Source organism: Acomys minous (genome assembly GCF_964271855.1).
Source record: "Acomys minous genome assembly, chromosome: 18".
Taxonomy (NCBI): domain Eukaryota; kingdom Metazoa; phylum Chordata; class Mammalia; order Rodentia; family Muridae; genus Acomys; species Acomys minous.
The window spans coordinates 68,791,466-68,805,590 of NC_140501.1; the positions used below are offsets into that span (position 1 = coordinate 68,791,466).

The 14,125-nt window shown below is 38.5% G+C and overlaps 1 protein-coding gene and 1 pseudogene across 2 annotated transcripts; both read left to right on the forward strand.

Moving 5' to 3' along the window:
* Positions 1–6,146: 6,146 nt before the first annotated feature.
* Positions 6,147–7,103, forward strand: LOC311589524 (olfactory receptor 4K2-like; the record flags this gene model as incomplete). The annotated part of the gene is made up of 1 exon (XM_084768045.1): positions 6,147–7,103. The coding sequence occupies one exon, from the start codon at positions 6,147–6,149 to the stop codon at positions 7,101–7,103; it is 957 nt and encodes a 318-aa protein (XP_084624171.1).
* A 1,504-nt stretch (positions 7,104–8,607) lies between these two features.
* LOC311589539 (E3 ubiquitin-protein ligase RNF4-like) lies at positions 8,608–9,107 on the forward strand (annotated as a pseudogene). The gene has a single exon. The product of its transcript is annotated as an E3 ubiquitin-protein ligase RNF4-like (transcript).
* Positions 9,108–14,125: the final 5,018 nt, after the last annotated feature.

Genomic DNA, 14,125 nt, shown 5'->3' on the forward strand with positions numbered 1-14,125 from the left:
TGAAAGCAGTGCTAAGAGGAAAATTCATAGCACTAAGTGCCTTTAAAAAGAAATTGGAAACATCACACATAAGCATCTTAATGACACAACTGGAAGCCCAAGAAAAAAAGAAGCAGAAACACCCAAGAGGAATAGATGTCTTGAAATAATCAAACTTAGGGGTGAAATTAACAAATTAGAAACGAAGAAAACAGTCCAAAGAATCAACAAAACCTAGAGCTGGTTCTTTGAGAAAATCAACAATATAGACAGACCATTAGCCAAACTAACTAAAAGGCAGAGAGACAGTATTGAAATCAACAAAATCAGAAATGAAAAGGGAGACATAACAACAGACACTGAAGAAATAAAAAGAATCATAAGATCCTACATTGAAGGCATAGATGCCACAAAATTTGAAAATCTAAGGGAAATGGATGATTTTCTTGATCAATTTCACTTGCCAAAATTGAGTGAAGAACAGATAAACAAGCTGAATAGTCCCATTTTACCTACAGAATTAGAAGCAATCATTTATAGTCTCCCAACCAAAAAAGCCCAGGGCCAGATTGTTTCAGTGCAGAATTCTACCAGACCTTCAAGGGGGCATTAGTACCGATACTCTTCAAGCTACTCCAAAAGATAGAAATGGATGCAACATTACCAAATTCATTCTATGAGACCATAGTCACATTGATACCTAAACATCACAAAGACCCAACAAAGAAAGAAAATTTCAGACCAATTTCTCTTATGAACATTGATGCAAAAATACTCAGTAAAATATTTGCAAAACGAATACAAGAACATATCAAAGATATCATTCACCATGAGCAGGTAGGCTTAATTCCAGGCATGCAGGGATGGTTTAATATATGGATATCCATCAATGTAATCCACCATATAAACAAACTGAAAATAAAAAAAACCATGATCATCTCCTTAGATGCAGAGAAAGCATTTGATAAAATCTAACACCTATTTATGTTTAAAATTTTGGAGAGATGAGGGATACAAGGCACATACCTCATCGTATTAAAGGCTATATACAGCAAGCCAATAGCCAAAATCACGTTAAACAGTGAGATACTTAAGGAAATTCTTCTAAAATCAGGAACAAGGCAAGGCTGCCCACTCTCTCCATATCTCTTCAATATAGTCCTCAAACTTCTAGCCAGAGTAATGGGCAACAAAAGGAGATCAGGGGGTTCCAAATGGGAAAGGAGGAAGTAAAATTATCCCTATTAGCAGATGATATGATAGTGTATATAAATGACCCCCAAAATTCCACCAGAGAACTCTTACAGCTGATAAACACCTTCAACAAATTGGCTGGATACAAAATTACCTGAAAAAAGTCCGTAGCCTTCCTATATATAAATGGCAATCATGCAGAGGAAGAAATTAGGAAAACCACACCCTTTACGTTAGCCACAAGCAATAAAAAATATTTAGATGTTACTCTAACCAAGCAAGTGAAGGACTTGTTTGAAAAAAATTCAAAACTGTGAAGAAAGAGATTGAAGATGACATGAGAAGGTGGAATGATCTTCCTTGCTCATGGATCTGGAGAAATAACAGTAAAAATGGCCATGTTACAAAAAGCAATTTACAGATTCAATGGAATCCCTATCAAAATACCTACACATTAAAAAAACATTGAAAGTTCAATTCTCAACCTCATATTGAAAAAGGAAATACCCAGAATAGATAAAACAATCTTGTACAATAAAAGATCCTCCAGAAGAAACTCCATACCTGATCTCAAACTGTACTATAAAGCAACAGTAATTAAAACAGCATGGTACTGGCACAGCAACAGGCTGGTTGATCAGTGGAATCGAATCGAAGACCCAGATATGAATCCACACACATATGGTCACTTGATTTTTGACAAAGAAGCCAAATCTATTCAATGGAAAAAGATAGCATCTTTAACAAATGGTGCTGGTCTAACTGGATTTCTATGTGTAAAAAATGTGGCTGGACCCATATTGGTCACCATGCACAAAACTCAAATCCAAGTGGATCAAAGACCTCAGCATAAAACCAGAGACACTAAGTCAGATAGATGAAAAAGTGGGGAAGAGCCTGGAACATATTGGCACAGGAGACAACTTCCTGAACAGAACACCAACAGCCCAGGCCTTAATGTCAACAGTTAATAAATGGGACCTCATGAGGCTGAGAAGCTTCTGTAAGGCAGGAGTAACTGTCAAGAGAACAAAGCGATAGCCTACAGACTGGGAAAAGATCTTCACCAACCCTACATCTGACAAAGGTCTAATATCCAAAACATATAAAGAACCCAAAATATTAAGCACCACCAAACCAAATAACCCAATTGAGAAATGGGGCTTGGAACTAAACAGAGAATTCTCAACAGAGGAATATCAAATGGCTGAGAAACACTTAAAGAAATGCTCAACCTCCTTAGTCATCAGGGAAATGCAAATCAAAACAACTCTGAGATTCCATCTTACACCCATCAGAATGGCTAAGATCAAAAATTCAAGTGACACCACATGCTGGCGAGGATGTGGAGAGAGAGGAACACTCCTTCATTGCTGGTGGGAATGCAAACTAGTACAGCCACTTTGGAAATCTATCTGGCACTATCTCAGAAAATTGGGAATAGGACTTCCTCAAGACCCAGCTATTCCACTCCTTGGAATATACCCAGAAGATGCTCCAGCACACAACAAGAAGATTTGCTCAATCATATTCAAAGCAGCCTTATTCATAATAGCCAGAACATGGAAACAGCCTAAGTGTCCCTCAGTAGAAGAATAGACTGTGGTACATTTACACTATGGAATAGTACTTATGTATTAAAAATAAGAAATTCGTGAAATTTGTGGACAAATGGATTGAACTAGAAATGATCATAATGAGTGAAGTAACCCAGAAGCAGAAAGTGTCAAATAGTATATACTCACTTATATCTGGACACTAGCCCAAGGGGCATGTCCCATGAATGTCTTCACTTATCAGGAAAGTGGGACAGAGAGGAGGAAATTGTATTGGGACTCTAGATGAGAGAAGCAAGGGAGAATGGGGAAACACAAAGATCCAGAGGGCCCTAGAAACCTGCAAAAAGAACATTATGACGGGTGGATCTGGCCCCAGGGGTCCCGCTCAAACTAAGGCACCAACCAAGGACAATACAGGTGGTAAACTTTAAACCCCTACCCAGATCTAGCCAATGGACAGGACATTCTTCACAGTTGAGTGGAGAGTGAGGTCTGACTTTCACATGTACTCTGATGCCCCATATTCGATCATGTCCCTTGGATGAGGAGGCCTGGTGATACTCAGAGGAAGGATAGCAGGCTACCAAGAAGAGACTTGATACCCTATGAGCATATACAGGGGAACGAGGTCTCCCTTAGTCACAGTCATAAGGGAAGGGAATAAGGGGAAAATGGGAGGGAGGGAGGAACAGAAGGATGGAAGGGATGGGATAACAATTGAGATGTAATATGAAGGAATTAATTAAATATATTTAAAAAACAAAAAAACACACACAAAAAACCAAACAAAAAATAGTCAAACTCAAATATGTATTTTTCTTACCCTCTACTTTGTTCTACTTACCAGCTTGTATAGTATTAGGAAATAGCATAGTGATTTTCTTGTTTTATATTAAACATTAGAAGTAGAAATAATGAGTATAGGAGGTTTGCTCCAAAATATTGCTTTAGTAATTTTAGGTTCTTTTCACTTCCATGTAAATTTCCTTGAGCTTATCTCTACCTGAAGCCCACTGAACATAATGATCGGCATGGTGTTTAACATACAGAGCCACTAGGATTGAAAAGCCATCCTAATGATGGTTTATCTTTATGCTCATTAGCATAGAAACCTTCCTTCATTCTTTGTATTAATTTTAATTGCTCTTGGATCAAGGAGGTAGACGGGATTAGATTTAAAGAGACAAAGTGTCAAACCAGAAGTCATTGCTGTTCAAAGTATGTAGAACAAACTAAGCCATATGTCTAAATATTTGGTAAATAAATAATGTGGGAGCTGTGCTCCTTTGCGGCACAGTAGAATTCCTAGTGGAAGGGGCCGCATACAAAACAGTAGCCAAATTTTGTCTTGACTTTCATATTTATTCATTTGTTTATGTGTTCCATGTGGGGGCATATTTATGTGTGAATACATGTATGAGTAAGCATGTATATTTATGTGTGCCTATATATGGAAGGCAGACAGACATCAGAATTGATATCATCCTTGATCACCTCACTAGTTTTTGGAGCATTACGTTTTGAGGCATGATTTCTCATTGAACCTGTAGCTCACTGTGTCAGCTAGACTGGCCAGCATGTGTTAAGGGCCCTGCCTTCCCTTCAGGGGGATTGCAAGTAAGCAAGTATGTGCCACCATGCCCAAATTTAAGTGAATTCTTGATATCTTGCCTTTAGTTTTGCCTAATAAATACTTTACTGACTGATCCATCTATACAGGCTGTCAGTTTTTAATTTTAGTAAATGCAGTCTACTGCAGGGACTTCCACTTGATAAATGAAATAATTCAGAACAATAGCCATTTACAATTCTCATTTTATTAAGGATCATATTCACATTAATGCCTTAGTCAAAACTGTATATTATACTTATTTAATTAATAATTACCTGCCCCAAATTTCTTTCTGAGAGCTACTTGTATAAATCATATACAAATTAATGCTTTAGATGTTCTGAAAACTTCCTACAATTTGATTAATAGTTGGCACACTACAAGACTTTTTCCCCCCAAAGTCCATTTTCCTCATGATCCCTGGAAAATAGTTGCCCTACAAGATGCTTTTTATTGAACTTTCCCAATTATTTTATCTATTGATGTCCAAAATCCCCAAGGAGCCCTAGGATACTTAAAGCACACACGAATGTTCAGATAGTATTCTCCATGTCTTCCATACAGGATTAAATAAGCAGGGATTGTGATTCCATTGCTTGCTATGGGCCTCTTGAAATGAAGACCTTTCCAGTTTTTTATTCTGCCCCCAATCCACTTAGGTCCAGGTAAAAACGGCCTTTGTAAAATCCCTTAAGATTCTTGAATTCTCTTTGTGAGCTTACTAATGTTGTCTTTCTTTGTTTTTTAATAAATCCCACTGCAAGATGATTTCTTGGTCAGTTTCCAGTTCCCTGCAACACTTGTTTAATATGCAGCTCCTAAACCACTAATGTTTCAGCAAGGTCACTCATTTGTGTTTAAAATTGCCTCCCAGGGAATCTCAATAAGTAATGCTTTGTTATAAGAGACCTCTTTTGACAGACTTAATTGCTGCTCCCTTTCCATCCCACCAATAAAATGTATGTTGGCATATACCGTAGGAGAATTCAGACTTAAATTTGACAAAAGAAATATATTTATTTTTTTAACTCTTCCCTATGAAATTTATGTGATGTAACTTTTAGGAGCAAAATGTAAATTTCTAATTATAAACTTGCATATGTTTATTGGAGTAACAAACTTGTTTTCTTAGTAAGAGTGAAACTATGGGGAAAAAGAAAGTAATTATTTCCCACTGATTATAAAGGTAATGCCCTTCCATTGGTTGTATACATACCATTGTAAATCGGAGAGCCTTTTTCATCAGTACTACTAAAGCTAGTTTTCTAAGTTTGTGTTGTGAGAATCAACCAGGAAACTCATATTTATAATTATGTCAACAGTTCTTTGGAAATTTTTAACTTTTCTTCAGCTGTTCTATGAAGTGCTGTTATGCTACTTAGGATCCCTTACATGTGACATATGTTTATTTGATTTTAAAATAAGGATATCTTTATTGTTATTTATGTAACATTACTCACTGCATGTCTGTATCCAAGTATATGTTTCTCTATTTTAATACATGGTCAGCATGAAAGATTTTCATACAAAACATTAGCTATCATCATTATTATGCAGATGAAGAGATGGACAAATAAATGGTAGATCTGTTCATCTTATTTGCATTTGGCTGGTATTTGGTTAAAGAAAAGAGTGATGTTTTCAGTGCATTTATTTAAGGAGTGTTTTTCTTACTAATGTTATATAGTCTTCTCTCAACTCAATATATTTGGTAGGATAAAGGAAAAGGATAGTGAGAGTAAAGCATATATACTTTTACATATGTATTTTGTATATGTGCAGGCTTCTACCTATGGACCCAGATGATGAATATGGCTAATAAGTCTGTTGTGACTGAATTCGTTTTGCTGGGACTCTCTAATTCCTGGGAACTACAGATATTTTTCTTTATAGCGTTTTCATTCTTTTATGTGGCAACGATGGTGAGTAATAGTATCATACTCATCACCGTCATATCTGACTCTCACCTACACTCTGCTATGTACTTCCTGCTCACCAACCTTTCTATTATTGACATGTCTCTTGCTTCCTTTGCCACCCCCAAGATGATCATTGATTATCTAACTGATCATAGAACAATCTCTTTTAATGGATGCATCACCCAGATATTCTTTCTTCATCTGTTCACTGGTACAGAGATTATTTTACTAATGGCTATGTCTTTTGACAGGTATATTGCAATTTGTAAACCTCTGCGCTATGCTTCAATCATTAGTCCCCAGGTGTGTATTGCCTTTGTTGTGTCTTCATGGGTTGTGGGAACCATGCATTCTATGAGTCAGGTCATATTTGCCCTCACATTGCCATTCTGTGGCCCCAACGAGATAGATAGCTTTTTCTGTGACCTTCCTGTGGTGTTTCAGCTGGCTTGTGTGGATACTTATGTTCTTGGTCTCTTTATGATTTCTACAAGTGGCATTATTGCACTGTCTTGCTTTATTCTGTTATTTAACTCGTACGTGATCGTGCTGTTTACAATAAAGCACCATGCTTGCAGAGGATCATCTAAGGCCCTTTCTACTTGCACAGCTCATTGCATTGTTGTCTTCATGTTCTTCGGGCCATGCATCATCATCTACATGTGGCCACAAAACAGTTTTGTGATAGAAAAGGTCCTTTCTGTGTTTTATACCATCTTCACTCCCATTCTGAACCCAGTAATATATACTTTGAGAAACCAAGAAGTAAATTCCGCCATGAGGAAACTGAGAAGCAAGTTCCTAAACTTCAATGCAGAAACTCCTTCCCATTCTTTTTAGATTTAAATTCTTCGTTATCAAGTGTAACAGGTTTTGTGAAACAGCAATACAGTGTTATGCATGTTGAAAACACATTTGACACTTTAAAAGGAAGTTAATGGAGGTAATTGCTTCCAGAAAAAAAACTGTCTATAAAAATAACCGGATTTACTGTTTAAAATTAGTTGGGATGCTGATTAATCAGGTCAATAGAAAAGAGGACCAAATAATAGGTACAATTTAAAAAGAAACTAAGCGTTAAAAGAAATAATGCAGTTATGTACACACTCAAGATATCCCCTAAAGCTTGAAAAATGAGCAAGATTTCTATGATATTTAGGAATTCTGCGTTGCAGCAGAAAATTAATTTCTTTCCCCCAAACCATCATTTTTTATGTCCCTGAGCCCTTTCTACTTCTTGTAACATCTGGAATCAGAGAAATCCCATTATATGTAAATATGAAAATGAAGATGGGACGTAAATTGTGTGAATGTAATTTCTTCATCAGCCACATTGGGTAAGGAGCATCTTAGTTCTCACTCTTACATGCAAACACTTCACTAATAACCACCACAGCATTGCTTCAATGCCTTCTTCTAACAATGGGGATTTACAGACTAGTGCAACAATCCTGAAAATCAGACAGTCTGGTTAGCTGAGTTTCAAAGCTGTGTTTCAGCAGTCCATGGAAGCTAACATTAGAATTAAGTTAAGGATAGCTCATGATAATAATCAAACTCATGAAGATTGATGTTTAACTCTAAGTTATTATTTTTTGTGGTTTTTCAAGATATGGTTTTTCTGGGTAGCTCTGGCTATCCTAGAATTCCATCTGTAGACCAGGCTGGCTTTGAATTCACAGAGTTCACGTGCTTCTGCCTCCCAAGTGAGGGGACTAAAGGCATGTCTCACCAAACCCAGCTTAACTCTAAATTATTATATTTCTTTGCCTTTTAATAAAATAGATATTTCTGTTTAATAGTCTATAAAAATAAGTTTCTGTTTAGCAATGCACTTTTAATTTAATAAGTATGTTTATGAGCAAGTAAGTTTGTTAAGTGTTTTAACATTACCTTTTTTGTACATTAAGAATGACTATCACCCTATATCACAAACACTAGAAGTTGTAAAATATTGTGATTATGTTTATTGTACTTTGCAAATGATCTTTTAAAAAATAGCAAATATTGTATAATTCACTATTGTTTGGAATTTTCTAAATAGTGTTTGTAAAAATGGTATCAAGTATTTTTTCCCAGGTGTAGTCACCAAGGTCAGCATTTACTGTGTAAGCTGGACAAGAGTTGAGGGCCTTGTGGGCCTTGGAACTGAATGGGGCTTGGGCTTCCAGGAGCCTCTTTCAACTCTACCTATGAACTTGGAAATACTGGACATCTAGTTAGCTACAAATTATAAACCACAGGATGAGTATTCAGTGGGCATGAGAGACTGAGAACATTCTACCTCCCCATAAAGCTTGGTGTACATACCTTCATTTCCTATGGATTGAAGCCAGAGACCACAATGACTACAAGAAATCCTCAGAACGCCATATGTGGTGGAACAGTAAGGTCCAGACAAACCCAGAAGTGAACTCGGGAAACAACTTCAAACCCTGAGATCTCCTTGGAAGCAGAACCCATAGAACTTGTGGAAACTTCTGGAGATGAAATCGTGGACCTCACCTGTGAATCTTTAGAGCTTGTGGTTGTGGACCTGACTCACAATGACTCAGTTGTGATTGTTGAAGAAAGGAAAAGACCAGGGAGGATTGGCAGGAGATTGCATCAAGACCATGCTGACAGCTGTGTGGTGAGCAGTGATGATGAGGAACTATCTAAGGACAAAGATGTGTATGTGACTACCCATACTCCTGGAAGCCCTCAGGTATGTCTTCTCTAGCCACTGCCTCCATGATTACCTTAAGAATGCTAACACTTGCCCAACTTGTAGAAAAAAGATCAGCCATAAATGGTGACACCACATTTATATATGAAATGTGCAGAACTGCTCAGGATAGACCAATGAACAGGCTTTTCTGCGTGGTATCTGCCACCGGTTTAATGAGCTCAAAAGACTTTCAAAAATCAATATCTGAGGTAAACTGCTTTTTGTTTTCCAACCCCTCAGATCTGTTTTGCTATCTGCAGTTTGATGCTATGGAGCAGGATCCAGGATCCTCCCAGGTCAGCTCAGCATCTCTGCTATTATGGGAGGTCTGAGTCCAGAGTAGGAGAAAAGGAGTCAGGCATATTGGGGTTGAGAATCATGGCTCCAGCCTCTTTATGGAGTTTATGTGTTAGCCAAGAAATTTCCCTATTGGGAAAGTTTGCCCTACATCTTCTGGGTGCAGAACCTTCCCAAGGAATCTGCCAGTTAGCGATTCTGCCTGCCACATAGTGACCTGGCCAGACAGTCTGTCTGGCCCAAGGATCCAGTACAGGTGCTGGCCCTGAAAAGCCCAGCTAGTGGACTTATTTTTTCCTTTCCTTGAGAGCAGAGGTGACCCGTGATTCTACCTGCACATTATCATTGATGTGCAGTGTTTTCTGCAAATCAAGGGACCCTCTGCAGGGCAACCTTGTTTCCTAAGCAGGAGAAAGTGCAATAAAACCAGTCCTTCACCTGCTCTTCAGCAATCCAGAAGATGTACCACTGCTAGTATCCTCAGCCCAGTGTTGCCTGTGGGAGCAGCGTCCAGCCTACCCACCTCTGCTCACCAACTGTTCTCAGGAACCCTACCCATGATCCAAAGTTCTTTGCCTGGCACAGAACATTCAAGGCCAATAGAACAAGCAAGCATTTTTGTGTCCTTTCTTTTCTGCTAAGACCTGTCCTATGTTGTCCACAGTGCCCTCTATCCCTCATTTTTTGTTCCCACTGCCTAATGTCTGCCCAGTCATAGATACCAGGAGGTGGTAACAGTAACAGTGGCCTTATCAACTGTTCACCTCCATGCTTTTGTCCACGTCACTGTTGCCCCTTGTTTCGAAGGTGTTGCCCTACTCAACCTGCCACTGCCCTGGCTTTCCCACACCTCTTGAGTAGTTAGATATTTCCAAAGCTGCTCTTCTGGCCAGTTGAGCTTTGATGCTCTGGACTTTTGAATGTTCTGTGGGTTTTGATCTGCAAAGCGTGGTGCCTCTTCCTCCATGTGGGACCGCATAACAATCTCTGCTCTACTCTGTGTGTGTGGGCCTCTGGTGCTCTCGAGGCAGTGAAGTGGTAAATTGCCTCTGGGGACAAGGCAGAGGGTTGCTTATAGAGGACAGGCCTTGAATGCCAGCCTGCCTTTACCTCCACACTACTTCCTCAGAGGGCTTCAAGCAAAACCAATAGCATCTTTTAGTATGAAACATCTTTGAGGTGGGAAAAGGCCCACTGAAGCTTTGCTAGCAATAACTGTCAGCTTACTGTTCTGAAGGAGCAGGGACTCAGCACAGAATTCATTTTAAAATGAGCTAAAGGACTGTCCCTCCTCTGTGTGTAAAGAGAATAGTTTTATTCTTCATTCTGTCATTTTAAGTGCTTGACTTCCAGTTTGTTTGAATGAGAGTAATAATTTTTTTTTTAACATGGACTCAGAGGGAAGGAGCATTAGCTGTTATCATTGTGATGTGCGGTGTGTGCCCTCCTCTTGGATGTCACAGCCACTGAGTTCCCTGTAGGCATCATGGACTTGCTCTTGTTAGTTCTAGTGACAGCCAGACTTCAAGGACAAGGCGACCCTGCAGCCACTTCACCGGTAAATATGGTGACAACCACTTAAAAATTCTTCTTAAAGACAGTTTTATGAAGTTGATCATAAAGTTCTATTGCTTCATCCTAAATTAAATTGAGAAAAGTGTGTATTTAGTTTTACTAATAAGAAACTGCATCAGTAGGAAAAGATTGATAAAGAAATACCCCTTTCCTTTTTCCTTAATGTATATATTTTATCTCTTTCTTTGTTACATTTAAAGTATGCTCATGGATATCAAGTCTGCTAGTATTAAAATGGAAAGAAAACAATTTGAACCAAAAAAGGTGAGGATGTACAGAAAACACATATTTATGAATACTTATTTGTTTTTATTTATTGAAATTATTAAGGAAGTGAAGAGAACCACAAATTACATATGAATTAAAGAATTCTATATGAGAGGAGGTAAATGAAGAATAAGACATCTCTAAATTTCCAATTTAAGCCTAATTTAAAGGGGGACATACTGCTCTTCAACATCATGTTTTTTCTTCATTAAGCATACTAAACAAACAAGAAAACAAATTTAATGTAAAATATGAGACATTTTGTTTAATACTTTAAACAAAATTTGAGATTAACAATAACAACACCAATGGTTTTAACATAAGCAGGGAGCACATTTATATCAATGGAAGAATTGTTATAAGTACATAAGTCAAGCTTATGTTCTTTTAGTTGTAATTACAGGTTAAGATTCAATGATCTATTTATTAACACTACTCTAGATAATGTTTTAGTAACATTCCCAGTAACTTATACCATATAATATGTATTTGTCTAAGGAAGATTTTGTAAAATAACTGCTTTTCACAATGGAAAATATTTTTGATCTATTAAGACATCATTGAAATGGCCATAATATAAATGCAATTAATGGAAATAAATTAAATATGTTAATATTTAAATAATATCTACATAGTAAACTCTTATTTGAAACTCTGAGAAAAAAGAAGAATCTTTAAACTAGAAATAGTAAAATAGTGTTCAGAGTAAATTTAAATGTAAATGAGAAGGAAGTGAAAATGTAAACAAAAAAATCCAAGAATTTGAAATAGAATGAGGGGAAGGTATATGGGAGAACTTGCAGGGAGAAAAGGGAGGAGGGAATGATGTAATTATACAATAGCTTCAAAAAAATTGTAAGAACATGGAGTCTTTTGGAAGGGATATTGTCAATATTCAGTGCTTATGCAGAGAATTTTTAAACTTAAAAGCATATGCTCAAGTCCGCCATGCTGTAATTGGTCAGGACATGGCTTTGCAGCATGAGTCAATAATGAAATTGAGCACCTTCGACTTCGTAACTGAGAATGAAAAGGCTGTACAGCAGAAAACTGTGGAATGCTTCAAATACAGAGAATATTGACTGCTACCCTCCTTGTTACCTCAGCACGAGGTGTCAGCATGCAAGATGCCTCCATGCACTAGAAAAACACTTAAGCCTCTTAAATAGGATCCACAGAGGGTGACTTCATCACATTGTCTCCTAAGTAAGCAGTGGATTCAGAGTCCCTACGCAGTAGTGAGAATGGTGCCCTTCACTACTGAGTTTCTGAAGCCTAAATGAGACTACAAAGCATGGAATCCAGATAGCATTGGAATCCAGGCTGAGGGTAATTGTAAGGAATGTGCACTATGGTAATAATAGCATAATAACACTATGAAGGGGGTGCCAAGATAGAAAAGATATTTCTTACTGAACCACCACGAACCTGTGAACCCTGATGGCTCAAAGCTACTGCTCAATGAAATGATACAAAAACCTGAACTTTGGGGAAACAGTCTCTAGGCTTGCACTATGCGCCACTGAGATACTGGTCCTCTAGAGTGAGGACTTGAGTTTGGCCTCTGTGGGTAGCCCTGCCTTTAGTGAGTGCTGAAATTCTGACAGTGCCTTTCTGTCATGGAGAGCCACTGGACAATGCTCTTTAGGGCCACTGGACCTCCATCAGTGCCATACTCCCATGTGGGCACAGCTGCAGGATTTCATGGCAGACGTGTTGAGCCTGCAAACTTCTGAAGCATCCTCACTGGAGAAAATCCCCCAATGGAGCCTTTCAGTGTCATTTTCTGCCCAATCAAATATTCTATGCCTGGTTAGATGTCTGTGTTCTTTCATATTAGTGTGATATTATAATGACTATCTGTGTGAATAAACTGAGAATATTCAAAAGACATGTCTTGTGTGGACATCCTAATGGTGCACAAGCAACCGGCCACAATCTCAACAAGATTCCTCTGGCTAAAGGGAAAATCTTTGGCAAAGAACCAGATACACTGTCTGAGCCATCAGCTGCAGTGAGAGTCTCTGACTTTCATGAAGAAATATAAATGGTAGTAAGTGCTTAATGGTGCCAGTATCTAAGGAGACTGCTAGACAGCTTGCTGATGGTGCTGTCCAGTGGCTAGAGACATAGGGGTCACACAGAACAATGACCACAGCCCAATCCACAGACCACACCCTCTTTGTGCAGCAGACAGAACACAGGGTCAACAAAGAAAAGCAAATGCCATAACGGTTTGCTGCCAGTGGAAGAGGGTAGCTTGCGAAAGAAACAACAACAACAACAACAACAACAACAACAACAACAGCAACACAACAACAAAACCCCCAGAAAACAACAACGTCCTGCAGACAGGCTATGAGCACCCTAACCCCAGTGCAGAATCCATCACTGAGGAAGGGAAAGCAGACCTCCTTATGTTTATTTTTCATTTGAATTTGCTGTTATTTTTATTTAAACAAAATGTTAGTTCATATCTTCCTTTTTTATTCTATCTCCCTTCTCTGATGATAGGTGTCTATAGGCATGATATAAGCAAACATTAAATCAGAGAAACACACACACACACACACACACACACACACACACACACTTTTACTCCTGTTCTCTTCCCTCCAGTTTGTAATTCTGTGTGAATTTCATGCAATATGTTTTTATCCTATTCTTTCCCAACCTCCATCTCCTCTGAGATCCCACCCACTCTCTCCCCTCCTAGCCTCACGGGGATTGCTCAGGGGTGTTATGCCCAGTGTCAGTCTATTGAAGAGAATTGCATTTTCCTTTCCCAGCAGCAATCGTTTTGAATCGCTTCTTAACTAGTGCTGGGACTTGGTGCCTACTTCCTTTTCATGCTGGGATTTTGTCTGTCTTGAGGTTCTGCGGGTCTTCTGCATACTCCCATAGACTCCGTGAGTTTGTCCGTGCCTCTGCCTGGCTGTGTCTGCAAAACACAGCCTTAAAATTACCCACTGCCTCTGGGTCTTATAGTCTTTCCATCTCCTCTTCGGTGTAG